This window comes from Nomascus leucogenys, chromosome 12, assembly GCF_006542625.1.
Source record: "Nomascus leucogenys isolate Asia chromosome 12, Asia_NLE_v1, whole genome shotgun sequence".
Classification (NCBI taxonomy): domain Eukaryota; kingdom Metazoa; phylum Chordata; class Mammalia; order Primates; family Hylobatidae; genus Nomascus; species Nomascus leucogenys.
In genome coordinates, this window is record NC_044392.1 from 5,402,732 (window position 1) to 5,425,732 (window position 23,001).

Below are 23,001 nucleotides of genomic sequence, written 5' to 3' on the forward strand. Positions count from 1 at the left end.
AAGAGGTTCACATTTGCAAAGGAACTCAGTCATTTGTTCTAATGCATTTTCTTCCATTAGGTGTAATTGAAAAGTGATCCTCTCTTCAGAGATGTCAAAAACAAACAAATCCAAGTCTGGATCTCGCTCTTCTCGCTCAAGATCTGCATCAAGATCTCGTTCTCGGTCATTTTCGAAGTCTCGGTCCCGAAGCCGATCTCTCTCTCGTTCAAGGAAGCGCAGGCTGAGGTAAGGGGGTGTGACTTTGTATATTGAGATAATCATTGCATCAGTCGATGTGGATGTTTGAAGATATTTTGTTAGACTTTTCCTGTGAGTGTCAAATGGACTGGGGGGTGCAGGGTTGGGCTATAAGATATTCTAGGTCTCTTTAAACTACAAATCCAGATCAGCTTTGATTGCCATGCTGATTGCCTGATTCCTTCCTCTGCCAGCACATAGTATTTCCCACCCACTTTGGAAGAAAGAACATTTATTTTATTTTTATTTGAGCTGCTTGCTTCAAATCTCTATAGCTGATTATTTTTCACCAAAGTATTTTTGAAGGCTTGAACCAAAGTTTATTTGCATCACTGCAAAGAAAGGATAGCTGAGAGGATTAATAATATGAACAACATGGCAAGGAAAAGAAGCTTCAACTCACTAAAATAAACCCACAGAAACTTACCAGGAGTAATTTGTATACAATGTGCCAATTACTAACAAGCTGCATCTATTTAGTAAATGTATCTTAAAACTTTTTAAAAATCACTGTTGAAAACATCACTTTATCTTACTAAATATGAGAACAGTTCTTTTGAATTTATTGCCAATATTTCCTAATTCAGTCAGTTTTCACACCTTCAGGTGGATTTCCCTATTTTAATTATGTCTTGGAATAGGATGCCAAACCTCCAGCGTCTTTCCTCTCTTGGTGTGTTGTGAGTTGAATTTTTCATTCTTTAAAAGTGTTTAAACTTTCTTCTGTGGATAGATAAGAAGCTTTCCATAGATACAAGTTTCTATATGTGAGTTTGGGAAATATTGGTGTATTTAAATTGGTGTGCTAAAGGGGAATCTGTACATTTTCATTCTTTTTCTCACAAGTATATTAGCAAGGAGATGATTTGTCATGTTTGACACTTGGAACCCCTGCTGTTTATTTCAGATGAGTATCTAGAATCCTTGTCTTAGATGAATTGATTACGAAATTTAAAATAAACCTCAGAAGTCAGTGATTAAACTTTTACTCTTGATGATTTCCAGAGCCCTATAGTACTTCTAAGGGGTCTGTTAAACAAAGGATTAGTGGTTTTGTTTTTTTACCATTTAACAAAAACAAAGTAGATATTAAATGGAGTCTATGAGAAGCCAGCCTGAAAAATTAGGTATGCATAAATATTGAAAAGGGAAACCCTAAATTTATTTACCTCAGGAAATTGCTTTTAAAGCCATGGGACAAGCAAGACTCTTAGTAACTCCTACCCTGTACCCAGAATCTTGATTTAGGGAGTTTAAACGTCAGTTTTAGCTCATTTGGTTATGAAAGATACCTTTTTGAAATTTAATCTAGTAACTGGAAGAAACTAAATAATTGGTTCAAAACCAAGAGGCTATGCAACCAAAACTGAGAGACAAAATTGAATTGAAAAATGTTAACCAACTCTGAAGTATTTATGACAGCTGGAATTCTGGGCAGTTCTTTTCCCCTTGTTCTGCAAATCATTTGGCACTTGCTCACTGACTTGGCAAATGAGGAAAAAATATTTTAGGAAGGCAGTATGTGCTGGGGTAGGTCTAGAGACACTTTACATGCTATCATATACCTAGAAGAGACTTTTCTGGAGGAATTTCTCCACTAGAAAGTATGCTTTTATACTTGATTGTGGTCTGACTTCTCTGTTTTTTAGAAACAGATAAATTTGCCACTGGATGTTCAATTTTTATTTCTGGCTTATCTGTTTCATGGTTTTTTCTTTTGTTTTCCCTCTCCTGCAAGGAAAGTATCTATCCAGAGAGTTTGAGAAACCATGCCTTTAAATTAACTAACTGCTGAGTTCTACAGAATTGGAGAAAATTGATTATTTCCTTGTATTTCACAGACTGTATCCTTTTAAGTGACATCTCTTAAATAACTTCATTTGCAATCTGCAGAGACTCATTTTCCTGCATCTGTGCAAAGACTGTGAGTTTTGGATGCAGTATGCCCAGGGCCCTCACTAGTAATTGGTAACAGAAGCAGCAGTAGCCTGTGAGGATGGGAACATGAATTAAACTCTCCTTAGTGCTGGTGGTGGATCACCTCCCTCAAGCATAGCCCTTTAATCGGGTCATATTCACTTTCATAATCTGCATCTGCCTCTCCCTTCTTTTCTTATATTGTTACTGTTTTCAAATGAAAAGTGTGGAAGGTAAGTTTTTTTTTAATTGTATTTACTTGCAGTAACAACCAGCAGTAAGATATATCTTTGCCAGTTGCTCTTATTCATGGTGTAGATAAAAAAATCTGAGTACAGTGGGCAATAAATAGTGGAAAACCAATCCCACTTTATCTTTAGATTAAATTGAATGTACTTTCTTCTTAAAAATACTGTTTTGTTTAGTTGTTAAATCCTGAAAAAAAAAAAAAACTGGTATATTTGCTAAATGGAGTTATTTGGAAGAACAAAAACGCATCTGTTCCCAGTCAGATATGAGAAAGCCTGCTGATTAACTGAAGAGTTTTTATTCTATATGTAAAGAAAATATTATTTGAAAGTTTTCTAGTAAATTTTACTTATTTGTAGCCAGCTGCTTAGGAGTAGTGGTTAATGTTAATGATCTATATCATAGTAGATAGGAAAAGTGGATCCAAGAACCCCAGTGGATTTTTATACCAACATACGTAATTTTTGGCTTTTTGATGGAAACAGAGTTTCTCATCATTGATAAGCCTGACACTCAGGAATGTACAGTTAGGTTACTATCAAGTCCCGGTGGTTCTGGAAATTCACCTTGCTCTACCAGAGTTATATATTGTTAAATGGAGAAGAACACAACAGTAGCCTTCTGTGCACACCGGGGTGGGGGTGTTTTTTAGTTACTCTTTGCTAACTTCACGTGTCCTTGGGTACTTTATGGTCAGATAGTGCCCTCTTGTGGCACCTAGTTAAGATCATGTAGCTCAGCCACAGAAATATGACCTAAGTAGTCAGACCATTTCCATTTAAAAAAACAATATTTTATGTTTTGCTTATGTGATTTTAGTAAGTTCTTTTAAGCTTTGAGCAGATGCATTATCCAAGTTTTCTTTGGTGTATACCTGTTGTAACTATACTTTTACGATCCCAAGCCTTAGTGGTATCTAAGAAGTTCATCCCGCACAAGGGGGAGAGAGCTGACTAGGATAGAGTGTGGAGTGTTACCACAGTGTAGGTAGGGGTCAGAGTACCTGTCTAGGTACCACAGCTTGCAGTTTTTCTCTCATTTCCAGTGACCTGGAGCCCTGTTAAAATCCCCATGCCTGTGAAACTGTAAGCTATTATTATGGTATATTAAAATGGTCTTTGTGTAGTTTACTACCTTAAGAAAACGTTGATAGTTTCTCAGTCACTGTAGAAGTACACCTCCATTTTAAATGGGCTGCAATATGAATGAAGTGATGTGTGTTTCATCACTTGTTCAAATGATTCTTATCCATGTTTTTGTACTTAGTAAGGGCCATACGTAGTGGGATTAAATATTTGTGCCCTTGCTTTGAAAACAAAACTGAAAGTGAATGACACATAAGGGCAGGGATTTCAGAACAGATTTTTCTTGAATAAAAATGCTTGTGTCAAAAATTCAAACATTTGTCTCTTTCCTTTCCATTCCAGTTCTAGGTCTCGTTCCAGATCATATTCTCCAGCTCATAACAGAGAAAGAAACCACCCAAGAGTATATCAGAATCGGGATTTCCGAGGTCACAACAGAGGCTATAGAAGGCCCTATTATTTCCGTGGGCGCAACAGAGGCTTTTATCCATGGGGCCAATATAACCGAGGAGGCTATGGAAACTACCGCTCCAATTGGCAGAATTACCGGCAAGCATACAGTCCTCGTCGAGGCCGTTCAAGATCCCGGTCCCCAAAGAGAAGGTCCCCTTCACCAAGGTCCAGGAGCCATTCTAGAAACTCCGATAAGTCGTCTTCTGACCGGTCAAGGCGCTCCTCATCCTCCCGTTCTTCCTCCAACCATAGCCGAGTTGAATCTTCTAAGCGCAAGTCTGCAAAGGAGAAAAAGTCCTCTTCCAAGGATAGCCGGCCATCGCAGGCTGCCGGCGATAACCAGGGAGATGAGGCCAAGGAGCAGACATTCTCCGGAGGCACCTCTCAAGATACAAAAGCATCTGAGAGCTCGAAGCCGTGGCCAGATGCCACCTACGGCACTGGTTCTGCATCACGGTCCTCAGCAGTTTCTGAGCTGAGTCCTCGGGAGCGAAGCCCAGCTCTCAAAAGCCCCCTCCAGTCTGTGGTGGTGAGGCGGCGGTCACCCCGTCCTAGCCCCGTGCCAAAACCTAGTCCTCCACTTTCCAGCACATCCCAGATGGGCTCAGCTCTGCCGAGTGGTGCTGGGTATCAGTCTGGGACACACCAAGGTCAGTTCGACCATGGTTCTGGGTCCCTGAGTCCATCCAAAAAGAGCCCTGTGGGTAAGAGTCCACCATCCACTGGCTCCACATACGGCTCATCTCAGAAGGAGGAGAGTGCTGCTTCAGGAGGAGCAGCCTATACAAAGAGGCAAGTATCTCATTTCCCCTGCCTGGTTGTGTTTTTATCTCACTAGCTGGCAGTTTAATTGTAATGTGATCTAAGTTAGAGCTCTGATTAATGGTAAAAGGTAATCCCTATTTCCTAGACGTTTCATTAGTAAACATTTAAAGCATCACCCAAGGAAACCTTTAGGTTAACTCTAGCTTTCCTACCTTCCTGAATTTGTATTGCAGCATAAACTTTCTTTAGACTACTCTGCAATGATGTTTTCACATTTAAAATTTGCCTTGGATTCTACCAATGTAAGCCAAAGAACAGTAGAGATTTGTGGGTCAGCTATCAAAAAAAAGTATGGTCTTTGCCAAAATGAATGGCCATTGGAGCTCTTAGACCCTCTAGCACCCACCATCTACTATGTTCGATCTGCATCAGCCTATCATGGTGAAGAGCTGCACCCTCAATACCCTCCAGTTGAGGAGACTGGGCAGAATGGGAAAGGCCAAGGCTTAGTCCAGGAAGGCCTTGTTTTAAAACCACAAGGTGGGTCTATGTCCCAGTAGAAGCCAACACGGCTGCGTGTTAGGAGAGGACATGACAGTGCTTCCGTCTTTCTCCCCTGGGGGACACGGTGAGTTGGAACATGAATCTTTGTTTGTATGGTTGGATGGATTGGGATGGCAGAGAGGTTACAGGGAAGTTGCATTGGGACCAGGTTGTAGTCAAGAGGGACTAACCCAGCAAGTGGCTCCCCTTATTTTTTCTTTTATCGTATTTAGCATATTTTTGATCCCTTGATTCTTCTTGGCTGTATTAATACAACTTTGACTTGATTAGGCTTTCTGCATTAATGGTACAGATGAGATGTTTTGAATCTGTACTTGCCTTCAGTAAGTCTGTTTTATTTTATTTATGTATTTCAATAGGTTTTTGGGCAAGTAGGTGGTGTTTGGTTACATGGATAAGTTTGTTAATGGTGATTTCTGAGGTTTTGGTGCACCCATCACCCGAGCAGTGTACACTGTACCCAGTGTGTAGTTTTTTATCCCTTGCCCCCTCCCATCCTTCTCTCTGAGTTCCCAAAGTGCATTATATCATTCTTATGCCTTTGGGTCCTCATAGTTTAGCTCCCAAGTAAGTCTATTTTAAAACGTAAGTTTTGTTCCATGCCAGGACTGTGAATCTCTTTAGAAGACTTGAGCATGAGCTCCGCTTTTCCATAAGAAACAGAATGATGATTTTTGCCGCTCTCACCCTCTCCCCCATTAACATGTATTTTGTTTTTATTTGTGTTCACAGTATATTTCGTATTTAGATCTTCTAGGTGACTTGAAGCAAATTTGAAGTCTCTTTTTAGACTTGTATTTCCAAATGTGAGTTGTATAAAAGCAAAACAGTCCAAGGTTGAACATTCTATGTTAACTTTGCTGAAAGCAGATTTTAAGTGACTGAGTGAAGGTTGGGTAAGACCTTAGTTATTTTTTACCCTAGATCACATTACAGGTAAGTAGGTTTTTGTTTTTGTTTTTTAGTATCCTAAAAATTACTTTTGTTGTTCTCTTTGGTTGCTTTTGTAAGACACAACTCCATGGATCATATATTTTTCTCTTAATTGCCAAGTTCATAGAACTGTGAATGGCAGTTTTCAGAAATTATTACGAAGTAACCACATAGAAAGTCCTTTGGTAATACTGGAATCCATAAGACATGTTTTTTTCAGAGAATCAAAAACCAAAAACGGTAAGGCGCTATTTTAGAGCAAGTTGTTAAGAAGCCTCTTGTGTGTCTGTCTTGTGTTTTTATAACTAGGTATCTAGAAGAGCAGAAGACAGAGAATGGAAAAGATAAGGAACAGAAACAAACAAATACCGATAAAGAAAAAATAAAAGAGAAAGGGAGCTTCTCTGACACAGGCTTGGGTGATGGAAAAGTGAAATCTGATTCTTTTGCTCCCAAAACTGATTCTGAGAAGCCTTTTCGGGGCAGTCAGTCTCCCAAAAGGTACAAGCTCCGAGATGACTTTGAGAAGAAGATGGCTGACTTCCACAAGGAGGAGATGGATGATCAAGATAAGGACAAAGCTAAGGGAAGGAAGGAATCTGAGTTTGATGATGAACCCAAATTTATATCTAAAGTCATAGGTGCAAATAAAAACCAGGAGGAGGAGAAGTCAGGCAAATGGGAGGGCCTGGTATATGCACCTCCAGGGAAAGAAAAGCAGAGAAAAACAGAGGAGCTGGAGGAGGAGTCTTTCCCAGAGAGATCCAAAAAGGAAGATCGGGGGAAGAGAACTGAAGGTGGGCACAGGGGCTTTGTGCCTGAGAAGAATTTCCGAGTGACTGCTTACAAAGCAGTCCAGGAGAAAAGCTCATCACCTCCCCCAAGAAAGACCTCTGAGAGCCGAGACAAGCTGGGAGCAAAAGATTTTCCCACAGGGAAGTCTTCCTTTTCTATTACTCGAGAGGCACAGGTCAATGTCCGGATGGACTCTTTTGATGAGGACCTCGCACGGTGAGATGTGCTCCTTCTTGATTCTCAGTGCTTTAGTGGCCTAAGTGGTGTCTCCTAGCCTTTCTCCCTGGGGACATTCTGCTGTATTCCCCCTTCTGTCTTAAGCTTCAGTGGTGATACTTTCATGTCCACCTGTGTTCACTGGAGAGTATGTGTCACAGAGTGATTGTGTGCTTTGAAGGGGGGCAGTATCCCTGGGGTGATGAACTATCTCTTCAGTCCTTAGTGACTGGCTCACTCTCTGTTCATCACTGCACCCCCAAGTCCAATACTGTTTCTTGTATTTAAGATAGCTTTGCCTGTGAAGCCATCCTGGATCCACTTGTTCGTTCCTAGCTGGGTCACCAAAGTCTATAGGACAGCCCTTCCCCATCAAATAACATAGCAATTTTATTGTATTGTATTTTTGGTGCAGTCTTTTTTTTTTTTTTTTTTTGAGATGGGATCTCCCTCTGTCACCCAGGCTGGAGTGCAGTGGCGCAATCTCCGCTCACCACAAGCTCCGCCTCCTGGGTTCACGCCATTCTCCTGCCTCAGCCTCCCGAGTAGGTGGGACCACAGGCCTCCACGCCCAGCTAATTTTTTGTATTTTTAGTAGAGATGGGGTTTCACCGTGTTAGCCAGGATGGTCTCGATCTCCTGACCTCGTGATCCACCCACCTTGGCCTGCCAAAGTGCTGGGATTACAGGCGTGAGCACCACACCCAGCCCAGAATCTCTCTCTGTCACCCAGGCTGGAGTGCAGTGGTGCACTCTCAACTCACTGCAACCTCTGCCTCTCGGGTTCAAGCGATTCTCCTTCCTCAGCCTCCCCAGTAGCTGGGATTACACGCACCTGCCACCACACCTGGCTGATTTTTATATTAGTAGAGGCTGGGTTACACCACGTTGGCCAGGCTGATCTCAAACCCCTGACTTCAGGTGATCAGCCTGCCTTACTTAGCCTCCCAAAGTGCTGGGATTACAGGCATGAGCCACCGTGCCTGGCCACAATTTTAGAGTTAAGGAAGGCGATACATCTACCCCTTGTCCCCTAAACTTTAGGAAAGAGTTGGGAGGCCAAGGCTGACTGGTTTTTTACTTGATGTAAACTACTCAGCCAGCTGGAAGTCTGTGTGAACAGCATTCCAGCCACACGCCACTCCCGCTTCATGACATCACTTCCCTGAGTGGCCTTGGTTGGTCATGCTAGCTCATCTTTTTATTGATTGATTGATTGAAATGGAGTCTCGAACTCCTGGGCTCAAGTGATGCTCCTGTCTCTGCCTCCCAAAGTGTTGAGATTACAAGCATGAGCCACTGCAGCCAGCTGTAGTTCATCTTTTAAAATACTTTCTCATTTGTTGGGTGTGTTAAAACCAGCAGTGACTAAGGTTTAACACTTCACTCCACTTGAAGATTCCAGTAAGAAAGAGAAGAGAGAGATTTTGGATATCCTTTTCCATAGTTACAGTGCATTGAGGTTACTTTCAACTTCCGTAGGAAGAAAATAAGTTTATGGATAGATTTAAAACTCTTCAAAAAAGTATTTTTATGGTTTTAATGTTCTTTCTCTATACTGTGTTCTAATTGGGCCTCCCCGTATTTCTTTTTCAGACCAAGTGGCTTATTGGCTCAGGAACGCAAGCTTTGCCGAGATCTAGTCCATAGCAACAAAAAGGAACAGGAGTTTCGTTCCATTTTCCAGCACATACAATCAGCTCAGTCTCAGCGTAGCCCCTCAGAACTGTTTGCCCAACATATAGTGACCATTGTTCACCATGTTAAAGGTGAGTCCAGACCCTGGCCTGCTTCAGGCTTGTGTTCCACACTTAGAAGAAGGATGAATGGGTGGATAAGGAGTTTTGGGGGGCCTTGTATCTCATCTAAAGGGCCTTTGAAGCTAGGGGCTGGCTTGAAGGAAATTCCGTTTAAGAAGCAGTTTCCATATTTTAATTGCCGAGCTTGGCATTTTGAAATGCTAGTAACCTGTGACCAAGAGAACAGGTTAAATCCTTAACACAAAGATTTAAAATGGTTGAAAACTGAGAAGCCAATAGCAAAATGACTTTTCTAGCATCTCTGTCTTCTGCCCTCTAAGTGATCTCTTACGGACCTTGTGGTGTGAATTTCTTCCCCAAAGTATTCTATCATCCCCCTGGGCAAATGGAGTTGGGCAGGTTAGGGAATGGCTAAGAGAAGTGATGGAGAAGCTGGGTTGGGCCAGTTGCAGGTTCCATCTGAATATAAACTCAAGCAAGAGTTGGTGCTGTGCTTCCGAGGAGAATAAGCTTCAAGTTTCTCTGTCTTAAGACATGGGAGCTGCTGTGGAAATCTAGTGCCCAATATGGGACTGTGTTTGAACCAGCCATTTTTCCTTCCTCTTCCCAGTATGTTTATTGTGTGGGTGTAACTACTTCAGTTGCATCTCTGTGGTTACCGGTTCCTGCAAAAGAGTTAAAACATTGTGTCTGCCTTTGGTAACATAATGTGTTTCTTTTTTTTTTTTGAGACAGAGTCTTGCTCTGTTGCCCAGGCTGGAGTGCAGTGGCAGGATCTCAGCTCACTGCAAGCTCTGCCTCCCGGGTTCACGACATTCTTCTGCCTCAGCCTCCCGAGTAGCTGGGACTACAGGCGCGCGCCACCATGCCCACCAATTTTTGTATTTTTAGTAGAGACGAGGTTTCACCGTGTTAGTCAGGATGGTCTCGATCTCCTGACCTCGTGATCTGCCCACCTCGGCCTCCCAAAGTGCTGGGATTACAGGCTTGAGCCACCGTGCCCGGCCCATAATGTGTTTCTTTTAATCCCAACAGAGCATCACTTTGGGTCCTCAGGAATGACATTACATGAACGCTTTACTAAATACCTAAAGAGAGGAACTGAGCAGGAGGCAGCCAAAAACAAGAAAAGCCCAGAGATACACAGGTAAGGACCATGGCCTTATACTGGAGGTTGTAATAAAAGACTTTGTATCAGACATTAAACTCACCTTGTTAAATTTTGCTGCTAATGCACCTTTAATAACGAAATTTACGGTAACATCCTTCAGACTCTAAGAGAGCTATAGGCATTTATATTTGAGAGTGTACAGGACATGCTTTGGGACAACAGTCTGTCTCATTGGGCCTGAGGAAAACAGCTCTCTTGACATAGATTAACTCCTGTATTCTTGGAAGCTAGCAAATGTTAGCCTGAAATTACTCTGAGTTTCTGTAGGTAGAGCAAATGCTAGTTTCGTTTCTTTTCTTGTCTTTTTTTTTTTTTTGAGACGGAGTCTTGCTCTGCCACCTAGGCTGGAGTGCAGTGGCGCAATCTCGACTCACCGCAACCTCTGCCTCCCAGGTTCAAGCAATTCTCATGCCTCAGCCTCCCAAGTACCTGGGATTACAAACGTGTGCCACCATGCCCAGTTAATTTTTGTATTTTTAGTAGAGACAGGGTTTCACCATGTTGGCCAGTCTGGTCTCGAACTCCCAACCTCAGGTGACCTGCACGCCTCAGCCTCCCAAAGTGCTGGGATTACAGGCGTGAGCCACTGCACCCAGCCTAATGCTAGTTTCTTTAGGTAAGCCTGTATATTAATATTTCATGGTAGTTTAATCATGGGTAGTTGGATTCTTTTGGAAGAATTTGCCTGGGGTCTAGAGGCGGGAGCTTGTAGGATTATCTCACAGAATTTTAAAGCCCAGCAGGTTTAAAGACTATTCCATTTGGTTGTGGGAGTCAGTTCAGTGGATAGGGACTAGAAACAAAGTTGGCCTTACCTTTAAGGCTCTGGGTGAGTCCATCTTTCTGTGTGTCGCAAAACCGGGAGAGAACAAAAACCTCTAACTTCGGTTACACTTTGGGAACCTGGGAGTGAGAGTGTGTGTGTGTGTGCGCGCGCGCCTATGGGAGAGTATAAGTATATAAGTGTAAAAGTAATACAGATATAAGTCATGAAACGTAAGGAAAAATAATGCCTGTGAATCTGTTAGCCAACTTAGGAGCTAGAATATTACCAATATCATATTCACACAATGGAATACTATATCGTTTTGTATTTTCAATTTTAGGAGAATAGACATTTCCCCCAGTACATTCAGAAAACATGGTTTGGCTCATGATGAAATGAAAAGTCCCCGGGAACCTGGCTACAAGGTGAACTGTTGATTTGATCAGTAATTCCAACAAAATGAGTGCGTTGGGCATGAACTTGACAGAAATGTGTTTGTTTAAATTACTCTCTACTTAAGTTTGTGTTTTTCTTTTAAGGATGGGCATAATTCTAAAAATGAACTACAAAGGGTTAATTTTTATTAAATGTATCAACAACCTTTGTGAAGTGGTTAGAATATGGTAAATGACCCCAAAGTCTATTGAGGTGAGCTTGAGAAAAAAAAGAGAGGAGTTTTGGAACAAGTGCCCATGATGAGAGAAGAAACTTTTTGTGATATTTTTCTGCTTGTAAGTATTATCAAATCAACTGTATACATGCACTATTTCCAACCATGATTTCAGAAAGACATGCATGTCAGAGAAGAGTGAAATATTCATGTCTTAACTTAAGTAGACTGTTTTTAAACAGCTGGTCCAGTTTTTTTTCCTAACATTGTACCATATCTGTCATCTGTCAATTATTGTTACTTTAAAGATTACTTTGATGGCCCAGCTACATTTGCAATGATGTGCACGTAAACACTGTTACTAAGAGGTTAAAGCTTGTATACAATCTTTTACTGTGAAATAACTGAATTGGGCTTTAAAAAAATCTTAGTATTTATTGATCTTCCTTCACATATACAGTTGAAATTTAAAGTAACAGATGGTTATTCCAATGCTGCTGAAACCTTTTCTAAAAAATACTTGTTTTGTTGGTTGAATGTGATGAGAGGCGCTCTTGGGCAGTCTCTTTTCTCTCCCACCCCTCTTTCCTCCTCCGAGTACCCCTTCTCCAGCTTGGCACTAGCCATGTAAAACCTAAGGTTTTCTTTAAAACATCAGAAGAGATCTCGTTCTCCATGCCCCAAAAAAGCCAACTCATTGGAGGTGTTGCCCCTGGGAGCAATGTTGCATTTGTCTTTTTGTCTTTTTTTGCTCTTTGGAGGATGCAGAGGCCCAGTTCCCTCTGTTAGGAAACAAGTGATAAAACAATAAATGGCCAGGCAAGGTGGCTCAAGCCTGTAATCCCAGCACTTTGGGAGGCTGAAGTGGGCGGATCACCTGAGGTCAGAAGTTTGAGACCAGCCTGACTTACATGGTGAAACCCCGTCTCTACTAAAAATACAAAATTAGCCGGGTGTGGTAGTGCATGCCTGTAATCCCAGCTACCTGGGAGGCTGAGGCAGGAGAATCACTTGAACCTGGGAGGTGGAGGTTGCAATGAGCCGAGATCGCGCCATTGTACTCCAGCCAGGGCAACAAGAGCAAAACTCTGTCTCAAAAAAAAAAAAAAAAAAAAAAAAAAGAATAAACCTAGTTTCTGCCACTCCTGCTGTTAATTAAACTTTTTTTTTTTTTAAGTTTAGTAGTTCATATATGTAAACTGTTAATGCAGAGTGAACTGCTCATTTCTTCCTCCCTGAGTTACCTCCATGAGACAAATCCTAGTGTAGGATGTCCTGGAACTACCATGCACCTTTGCCCCACTGAGTTTCCCAAGAATTGTTGAAAGCCTTTGCTGCAGTGGTCTGGGCAGGTGTGCTGTTGCTGCTGCAAAACATACCTTCATAGAGCTGAACTGCTTAGGAAGCTAGCAGAGAAGTTTTTTCCTTCCTTCCCTCCTCCCTCCCTCCCTTCCTCCCTTCCTCTCTCCCTCCCTCCCTCCCTCCCTTCCTCCCTCCCTTCCTCCCTCCCTTCCTCCCTTCCTTCCTCCCTTCCTCCCTTTCTTCCTTCCTCCCTCCCTTCCTTCCTCCCTTCCTCCCTTTTTCTTTGCTTTCTTTCCCCCTTCCCCTTCCCTTCCCGTTCACCCGGTAATACCAGTTTATGAATTTCCCATAGTTTTTGATACTCCCTTTCTAGAGAAATTTCTCAGTATAACTCAGGGTTTTGAAGGCTGCTTAAGTCTTCCATTGTCCCTCTTTGGACTCAATACTCAGAGATAATTCCAAGTGGAGGATAAGCCATGCGTGGATACTACAGTATAGGTAGGGGAAGGTGAGCATTTCTACTTAGTTGTGGCTAATCCTGAGCCAGCCCAACCACCTACTTTTCCAGAGCTAATTTTAGCCTTCTCAACATTTTTTTTTTTTTTTTTTTTTTTTGAGAGAGAGTCTCGCTCTATTGGCCAGGATGGAGTGCAGTGGTGCGATCTCAGCTCAGTGCAACCTCCACCTCCTGGGTTTAAGTGATTCTTCTGCTTTAGCCTCCCTAGTAGCTGGGATTACAGGCACACGCCACCTCGCTTGGCTGATTTTTGTATTTTTAGTAGAGAACAGGGTTTTGGTTGTTGCCCATGCTGGTCTCGAACTCCTGAGCTCAAGTGATCTGCCTGCCTCGGCCTCCCAAAGTTCTGGGATTAGAGGCGTGAGCCACTGCACCCAGCCAGCCTTCTCAACTCTAAACTAGCCAGAGTCATTACTGGGCCAGAAAGGAAACAAAGTGAGATCAGTGCATAGCATTTTCAGAAGGCCAGCATCATTGTTCTGTAGAACTGGCTTGGGTTCTGTGAGGGATCCTTATGGAGTAACTTCTGTGGGACATCCTGCATCCCTTCCAAGTTTGGGTGAGATGCCTCACATTTCCCAGTGCTTCCTCTGCACCCCTCCATTGGAGTAAAAACCACAGTTTGTGGGATGGTTGAGTTGACAGCTCTGAATCCCAGAAACCTTAATTTTGGCGTATCTTTTGATAGGCTGAGGGAAAATACAAAGATGATCCTGTTGATCTCCGCCTTGATATTGAACGTCGTAAAAAACATAAGGAGAGAGATCTTAAACGAGGTAAATCAAGAGAATCAGTGGATTCCCGAGACTCCAGCCACTCAAGGGAAAGGTCAGCGGAAAAAACAGAGAGAACTCATAAAGGATCAAAGAAACAGAAGTACGTAAGCGCCTGTCACCCCTTTCAGACTCCTAAGTTTCTTGTCTGCCCCCTTTGGGCTATACACCAGAACTTTCAAATCAGAGGAGTTTAGGGTTAGTAATTATAGCAGCTCGTTTCTTCTTTTAATCCATGTAAATGTCACGTAGGGTCCCTAGTTTGAAAACAATTTCTACATCAAAATACTGTGATCTTTGTCCAAAGAAGGCTTCATGAGAGAAGTTAATCTGTTAAATTGACCACAGGGATGGTGTGGAGAATCATTAGACTCATTTGGGAATTCCTTTTGCAGTTTTAGATGTGCCTTTTTTCATCACACATTTTCATGGGGAAGTTGTATTTTAGAAATGGCCCAAAGTCATTGTCAAGTAATAACACTGTTTAGTCAAAGAAACAGGGTGGAACTAGATAGGACATGATAGTTGATCTTAAATGCCTTTTAAACTAGTTTTACAGACAGTTCCAAGAGAGGTGTTCCAGGTACTCCTTAAACAAAGGTGGCATTGTTGAACTTCGTGGGGCAACATTCATGCCTATGTCCTGAGGTTTCTGTTTATGTTTTTGAATGTTCCATGACTTTTTAATCATGTGTCACGAAAAGTAGCACAGTTGAAGCCCTATACCTTCTGGTAAGAAGCAACACTTCTGCTGATTTTGAACTTTAGCGGGCAAGCATTTTTTTTTTTTTTTTTTTTTTTTTTTTTTTGAGATGGAGTCTTGCTCTGTTGCCTAGGCTAGAGTGCAGTGGCATGATCTCGGCTCACTGCAACCTCCGCCTCCCGGGTTCAGGCGATTCTCCTGCCCCAGCCTCCTAAGTACCTGGGATTACAGGTGCCCACCACCACGCCCAGCTAATTTTTTGTATTTAGAGATGGAGTTTCACCATGTTGGCCAGGCTGGTCTTGATCTCCTGACCTCATGATTCACCCACCTCGGCCTCCCAAAGTGCCGGGATTACAGGCGAGAGCCACCGTGCCCAGCCGCGTTTTTATATCAATTTTCTGATAACCCCTTGAGATAACTTGAACAGTTGGTGTGATACCCATTTTGCCCATTTGAAAGATAAGCCAAGCTTAGAATAATGTGCCTTATGATCACAAGTATTGGCCGGGTGCAGTGGCTCACGCTTGTAATCTCAGCACTTTGGGAGGCCGAGGCAGGCAGATCACGTGGTCAGGAGTTTGCGACCAGCCTGGCCAATATCGTGAAACCCTGTTTCTACTAAAAAAAAAAAAAAAAAAAAAAAAAAATTAGCCTGACATGGTGGCGTGCACCTGTAGTCCCAGCTACTCGGGAGATAAGGCAGGAGAATCGCTTGAACCTGGGAGGCGGAGGCTGTAGTGAGCGGAGTTCTCACCACTGCATTCCAGCCTAGGCGAGAGAGTGAGACTTCATCTCAAAAAAAAAAAAAAAAAAAAAAAAAAAATCACAAGTATCAGCTGACCTCAAACGCGGATCTTTTGTTCTACTTTGTCTCCCATTCCAATGTGTTACTTATGCATTAGGAGCCTTGGCAGCTTTTGGGGCTGCCCATAGATAAAGAACCTGCGAATCCTCAGCAGGGAATGGAAGTGGTAGTACAGTAGTGCCTGGGCCGCCACTTAGAAGTGGAACATGAACCCCTTCAGCATTTCAGAGTGGAGTCTGAGTAACTGACTCTGATTTCCTCTGCCTGGAACACATGCCTACCTCTGACTTGCTATGTGACTTTGAACTAGTCCCCTGCAAACCCCCGTATGCTGTGATTTTTTTTTTTTTTTTCTTTGGAGACACGATCTTGCTCTGTCACCCAGGCTGGAGTGCAGTGGCACAATCATAGCTCACGGCATCCTCGAACTCCTGGGCTCAAGTGATCCTCCTGCCTCAGCCTTCCAACTAGGCTGAGCTAGGAGTACAGGTGTGTACCATGTTGCCCGGCTAATTTTTAAAAATTTCTTGTAGAGACGAGAGCTTGCTATGTTTTCCATGCTGGTCTTGAACTCTTGGCCTTAAGTGATTCCCACCCACCTCCTTGGCCTCCCGAAGCACAGGATTACAGGCATGAGCTACCACACCTGGCCTGTTTTGAGACAGGGTCTTGCTCTGTCGCCCAGGCTGGAGTGCAGTGATGTGATCACTGGCCTACTGCGGCTTTGACCTCCTGGGCTCAAGTGATCTACCCATCTCAGCCTCCCAGTCAGCTGGGACTACAGGTGTATACCATCATGCCTGGCTAATTTTGTATTTCTTGTAGAGTTGAGGTTTTGCCATGTTGCCCAGGATGGTCTAGAACTCCTGGGCTCAAGCAGTCTGCCTGCCTTGGCCTCCTAAAGTGCTGGGATTACAGGCATGAGCCACTGTGCCCAGCCAGAACTTTTTTATATAACTGAAGAATGACTTATCCAGGTCACATAGCTAATAAGGAACAATGCTGGCTGGGTGCGGTGGCTCACACCTGTAATCCCAGCACTTTGGGAGGCCGAGGTGGGCGGAGCATGAGGTCAGAAGATTGAGACCATCCTGGCCAACATGGTGAAACCCTGTCTCTACTAAAAATACACAGATTAGCCGGGCATGGTGGTGGGTGCCTGTAATCCCCGCTGCTTGGGAGGCTGAGGCAGGAGAATCCCTTATGCCCAGGAGGTGGAGGTTGCAGTGAGCCAAGATCGCACGACTGCACTCCAGCCTGGCGACAGAGTGAGACTCCATCTCAACAACAAAAAAAGAGACAATGCTAAGACTCAAATTTGAGGCCTTTTGAGAGTCTTTTTTTTTTTTTTTTTTTTTTTTTTTTTTTTGAGGTAGAGTCTCACTCTGTTGCCCAGGCTGGAGTGCAGTGATACGATCTCGGCTCACTGCAACCTCTGCCTCCTGGGTTCAAGTGATTCTCCTGTCTCAGCCTCCCGAGCAGCTGGGTAGCTGGGATTACAGATGCTTTCCACCACACCCAGCTAATTTTTGTATTTTTAGTAGAGATGGGGTTTCGCCATGTTGGCCAGGCTGGTCTCGAACTCCTGACCTCAAGTGATCCAGCCGCCTTGGCCTCCCAAAGTGCTGGGATTACAGGAGAGAGCCACTACGCCCAGCCAGAGAGTCTTATTTTTTGGAAACCTCTTGAAATAGCACGGATGTTTAGTGGGGTCAAAGTTGAAGTTACGTGAATCCTATGACAGTAACTTAGATTTCCCCTTTGTATGAGTGAGTGTGTGTGGGTGAGGAGCAGGGAGCTTGATGCCTTTCATAATGGAAGACTGAGGGAGGGAAGGACAATGATAGGTTACTGACATTTGGCTGGCTCTGCTACTCCTCTCTCTACTCCTGGGATCCTGGCCTTGCCGCCCCCTAGAGGTATTCAGTAACCTCCGCTATCACATGGCAGGGCTGGTACTGACTTTAGTACATAGATAATGACTCATCATATTAAGCTAATTTGCCCTAGTCTGTAATTTCCCCTAGATGAAGGAAAGGGAAGGGAAATAACTCTGGGAAGAGTTACGCCAGATCCTAGGCTTAGTTGCACAACCTGTTTGAGCTCAGTGGGAGGTAATAAGTGGAGTCGTGGTATAATTAGTCAGAGCTAGGTTAGAATCCGGACTCTGCTCGGCTCTCTCACCTGAGCCTCCTACCTGTAAAATGAGGGAAATAATACTGAGTTGTATTGCCCTTTACTGCATGCCAGCTATGTTGGTGTAAAGTGTTTAAACACAGTGTTTATTTAGAGAACCCTATAAGACAGGTAGCATTCCTGTAAGAAATAAAAGTAATGGAAAGCACTAACAGATGATAATATACAAAGCTATTTATCTGGCCCAGTACCAGATACTTTGGAGCTCAATATAGTGTTAATTTCCTTCTCCCTTATTAATTCATGCCTGTATCTTAGACCGAGCTACTGGAGGCCATGGACTGTGTTTTGTTGCTGCTTCTGTGTATGTCATGTGTTTATCACAGACTCAGACATAGATGTGTCACTGAACATGAATGACAGAATTGAGAAGAAGTATCTTGGATGGGTAGGTTGGGGGTGAGCTGGTTTTATAAGGTTACTCACCGTCAGTTTCTTCCATCACAGGCACACTTTTGATTGCCCTGTGCTTATCCATGAGGCCCCAGCCAAGCAGTGTCCCCTAGAAGATGATTGATCACCCTGGCTCTTCTCTTTTCACAGGAAGCATCGGAGAGCAAGAGACAGGTCCAGATCCTCCTCCTCTTCCTCCCAGTCATCTCACTCCTACAAAGCAGAAGAGTACACTGAAGAGACAGAGGAAAGAGAGGAGAGCACCACGGGCTTTGACAAATCAAGACTGGGGACCAAAGACTTTGTGGGTCCAAGTGAAAGAGGAGGTGGCAGAGCTCGAGGAACCTTTGTAAGACCTTCCCCTATCCCCCTTTCTGTAAGCCCCTTGCTCCTACCAACTCTGATTATGTTTCATCAGAATACCAGTTTTGTTGCCTTTGACATAAGTAATCCAATCCAAAGACCCTGGAATCTTTGTTTCTCCTTCCCACATTTCCTGGCCTTTCCATTTTTTGTTACTTTTCTGTTCATAATCACTTAGCTAGAAAGCCTTTTATGGCTTCTGGTCTCAGAACTTCCCCCCACTTACCTTGACTACTGCTATTTGTATGGAGGCCCTTGGGGCAGGTTTGTCCTCTGTGTAGGCTGCAGACTTGAGATGAGCAGAAAGGGAATGGCTGGAAACCAGCTGACCAGCATATGACTGGAAGACAGCTGTCTATTCCACACCAGAAAAGTGTTTGAACAAAAAGCACGGGGGTTTGTTCCCCATTCCTGGCATGATCCTTTGTTCCTTTCTCCCTCATTTATTGCAATAGCAATTTCGAGCCAGAGGAAGAGGCTGGGGCAGAGGCAACTACTCTGGGAACAATAACAACAACAGCAACAACGATTTTCAAAAAAGAAACCGGGAAGAGGAGTGGGACCCAGAGTACACACCCAAAAGCAAGAAATATTACTTGGTATGTGTCTGGGGATAACCAGGAAGGGTCAGAGGGCTGTTGACACACACAGTAGCTGATACCAGGCCTTAATTAGTTTGTCCAAAATTGCGATTAAATGTATGTGCAGGAATATTGCACTGGGGCGTGTGTACTTTGCATAGTGCTAACTAGATGGGTGTCCTCTAGAGAGGCAGTCCTGGTCTTCAAAGAGTTTATCATCGAAGATATTTATGGATTCCAAGATAAGCAAGAAGCATTGGTCTTGCCTTTTTAGTCTGTGAACTTGTTTTACTGATCACCCACCACCAACCTCAGCCTCCCTCATTTCTGTGGATAGAGCCATAACCCTTCCCTGATGCTGCTGTCCCTCTCTGCCACTCCTTCATGCAAGAATGACAAGAAAGACCGCTCAGGATCTCTTTGAGGAAAGGGATGTCTCTCCAAAATGAAATGCCACTGGGGCTTCTCTCATCTAGGCTGTTGATCATTCCTGTGCACTCTGGGCCTCCCTCAAATTAAGACTTTTATAGGCTGAAGTACCTGACCTTAAGTGAGCTCTCTTGGCCTTGGTATGTAACAGCAGGCTAAGATCCAAGCTGGTGTGAGTGTTATAACTAAGGTAAAGGAGCAGCTGAATCTCCATCGCTTGCCAGAATGGCTGGAGTGGATCTGTATTGTCAGTTGGACAGCTAGGAAACAGGTTGTGTGTGGATGGCTGTGCGTGGCCACCATCCCTTTTCTAGGGTTGCTGCTGCTGGAAGCTGCTTTGAGGCTACTAGAGGATCTTTGAACTTACCTCTAGGGAATTGTAGTTGGCTGGGCCTGGGTTAGGTGCTGGAGTGGGACTGCTGTAGGGTAAAGATTAAAGGGCCTCTCCCTTGCCCGTATCTGCCACCTGAGAGAGTATTGCCAGCCTGATTCATTTAGTGTGAACAAGCAGCCATGGTCAGAAGAAGCTGACACTTCTGCTGAGCTGAGCTCCAACAGCCTAAGACCCTAGCTTGTGTGGGGGGTGGTTTAGACTCTGAAGTCATGGGGCTGATAAGGTAATGACTGCTGGTTTTCAAAATGCTTTCTCATTCATTGTTTGATTGGATCCCTCCTTCTGTCTCATGAGATTGTCAGAGATTGTTTGAAATGTAGGTTAATCCTTTCCTTGAACTAAGTGAAAAAGAAAAAATGAGATGTAGGTTAAGTGTTTTTCCTACCCTGTCACACTGCCTCCTTGGATAAAACAGGGGAAATACAAAATGATTGTGGAGGTGGAGGATCAGGAAGAGCCCCAGCCCCAACATTGGATTCTGAGCATTTGGAGTGCAGTGGCATGATCTTGGCTTACTGCAGCCTCTGCCTCCTGGATTCAAGCAGTTCTCCTGCCTCAGCCTCCTGAGTAGCTGGTACTACAGGCACACACCCCCATGCCTGGCTAATTTTTTTTTTTTTTTTGTATTTTAGTAGAGATGGGGGTTTCACCTTGGAGCCCAGGCTGGTCTCGAAATTCTAAGCTCAGACAATCTGCCCGCCTCGGCCTCCCAAAGTGCTAGGATTACAGGCATGAGCTACTGCACCCAGCCACATTGCCTCCTTTCTTAGCTGCCTAACAACCCAGTTCACATGGAGTTTCACGTTTTGGTGTGATTGGCTTTCTCAAACCCATCCTTTGAGAGAGGATATACTAAATCATATGGAGTTCTTAAAGTTCCTAAGCTGTTTCCTCGTTTGCAGAGTGGGAGGTGGTAATGATAAGGGTAGACAGGAGGATTAAATGAGATAGTACATAAATGTCTGACTTCAGTGCTCAGTGACGTTTTTATTTTCTTGAAACTATTAAGGGTTCATGCTCAGTGAATCATCATCGTCAGTCATCATTACAATGCCCAAGCTGTTACCTTAAAATTCCTAAATCACCCAACTGATATTCTCGTGGATCTGAACCACTGGCACTTTTGGAGCGGGGGACAGGGAGAAGTGCAGAAAAGGAGCAGGCGGCTGGGTTAGCGCACAGGTTCTTTTGGGAAAGGCACATTTGGGTGGGTGCAGAGAAGAGAGCTCTGGCCACATCTTGTTCACTCTGGCACTGATGGCAATTTTCTTTCCCCCAGCATGATGACCGTGAAGGTGAAGGCAGTGACAAGTGGGTGAGCCGGGGCCGGGGCCGAGGAGCCTTTCCTCGGGGTCGGGGCCGGTTCATGTTCCGGAAGTCAAGTACCAGCCCCAAGTGGGCCCATGACAAGTTCAGTGGGGAGGAAGGGGAGATTGAAGACGACGAGAGTGGGACAGAGAACCGAGAAGAGAAGGACAATATACAGCCCACAACCGAGTAGGGGCCACCCTTGACGGGATTCCTGCCCAGGGGAGAGAGGCGCTGGGAAGATGGCTGGTGAGGAGCCTAACAGAGGAACCTCAAGAAGATTCTGAAAATCCTGCCCCCACCCCCCACCAGCCACGCAGATTGTACTACCGCGAAAGGCATCCCTGGCGCTGTCTCCCACTGGACAGAGGCGGCTGGCCATGGAGCCCCCGGGGTCAGGCCCAGCTCTTGAGCAGAACACAACGCACTGGGCTTTAGCTGTTTTTCTCATTTGTTGTTGGTGTGTGGGATGGGGGCAGGGGTAGGGCGGGAGAGCGATGTTGGATTTTTGTTTCCTATTAGAAACCAACAGTTTTGTTCTAATTTCATTTCATTTGGAGCTAAGATGACTAATTTGATGATTTTCAATCTCTTTTCCCCTGTCCTGATTTTAAAAGCCCCCTCCTTTTTTTTTTTCTTTTTTTAGGCATATGTAGTAATATTAGAAACATTTAATTTGGGAAACTTTGATTCTTGAAAGAGAAAACAAAGCATGTGAATAAACTTTGAAGTGTTCACCTCAGTTTGGGACCAAACTGCTTGGATCTTTGTAAAAACCGGTTTTGTATGTCAAGGAGGAGTTTAAGGCCTTTCCGACCACCTTGTGTTCCCCTCTTCTGCGCAGCCATGTATCACGTGGAGTTGCTCCTTCCCACACCTCACGTGCCCCCGAGCCGTTTCCTGATTTCTTCTGGGCTGGACTTCCCCGTTCTCCACCAGCAGCTCCAGTATCCCAAACTTTCTAGTCCTGCTGATCCTCCCAGCAACGGGGTGGAAACTGGAGGGCAGTGTCTGGTCTGTTTTCTAAGAAACTTATGAATTCTATTATCTTTACAAATATAAGATGAGAAAATTTTTTCAATATTTTTTATTAATCTTTTTATAAAATGAAAAGAAACTCCTATGATCGATTAAGGAAGGTGGTTATGGCTGGGTGGTTCATAGGGTTTTTTTGGGTTTTTTTTTTTTTTTTTAACCTTAAGCTGTTTAAGTTGAAGCATTCTCAGATGTTTGGGGGGAAACATCCTCTTAAAATGGGTCCTTGTGCTTGCCTTCTGGGGAGGCGGTCCTGAGCAGGTGAATCATAAGGCATTTATGCATATGTTATATGCGGACTGCACCCACCTCTCCCCCCCAGCCTTTGCCTCTTGGGTTGTTGTGCTGCTTTCCCCTTACTTTGCTACATTTCTATAGTTAAGTTGGTTTTACTTGAATGATTCATGTTTAGGGGGAAAATGAAAATCTCCCTTAAAATTTGTTTCAACTCCTCCTGCAAATAAAATAAATGAAGTGGCAGATGTAAATGGGCTCTGTTCATTGTCACCCTGAGTGTGTGTGTTGAGGGTGGTAGATAACTTCCCATGGCAGTTTCAGAAAACCTGAAAGACAAAGGGCCTGTGGGACCTTGCGCAGGCTGCTGGAGTCCCAGACAGACACAGTCGTTCCTGGGAGGAGCATTGTGTACCTTGGACACCCCAGGAGAAACAGATT

At 44.0% G+C, this 23,001-nt stretch overlaps 1 protein-coding gene across 2 annotated transcripts in view; it reads left to right on the forward strand.

Moving 5' to 3' along the window:
• THRAP3 (thyroid hormone receptor associated protein 3) overlaps positions 1-22,814 on the forward strand; it is a 90,978-nt gene extending 68,164 nt beyond the window's left edge. For both annotated transcript variants that reach the window (XM_030823434.1, XM_030823433.1), the window contains 10 exons: positions 63-228; positions 3,834-4,736; positions 6,516-7,217; positions 8,814-8,986; positions 10,013-10,124; positions 11,255-11,339; positions 14,032-14,219; positions 18,367-18,565; positions 19,035-19,178; positions 21,263-22,814. In XM_030823434.1, the coding sequence (XP_030679294.1) occupies positions 92-228; positions 3,834-4,736; positions 6,516-7,217; positions 8,814-8,986; positions 10,013-10,124; positions 11,255-11,339; positions 14,032-14,219; positions 18,367-18,565; positions 19,035-19,178; positions 21,263-21,484 (2,865 nt within the window). In that variant the 5' untranslated portion in view covers positions 63-91 and the 3' untranslated portion in view covers positions 21,485-22,814. The remainder of the gene's footprint in view (positions 1-62; positions 229-3,833; positions 4,737-6,515; positions 7,218-8,813; positions 8,987-10,012; positions 10,125-11,254; positions 11,340-14,031; positions 14,220-18,366; positions 18,566-19,034; positions 19,179-21,262) is intronic.
• The last annotated feature ends 187 nt before the right edge of the window (positions 22,815-23,001 follow it).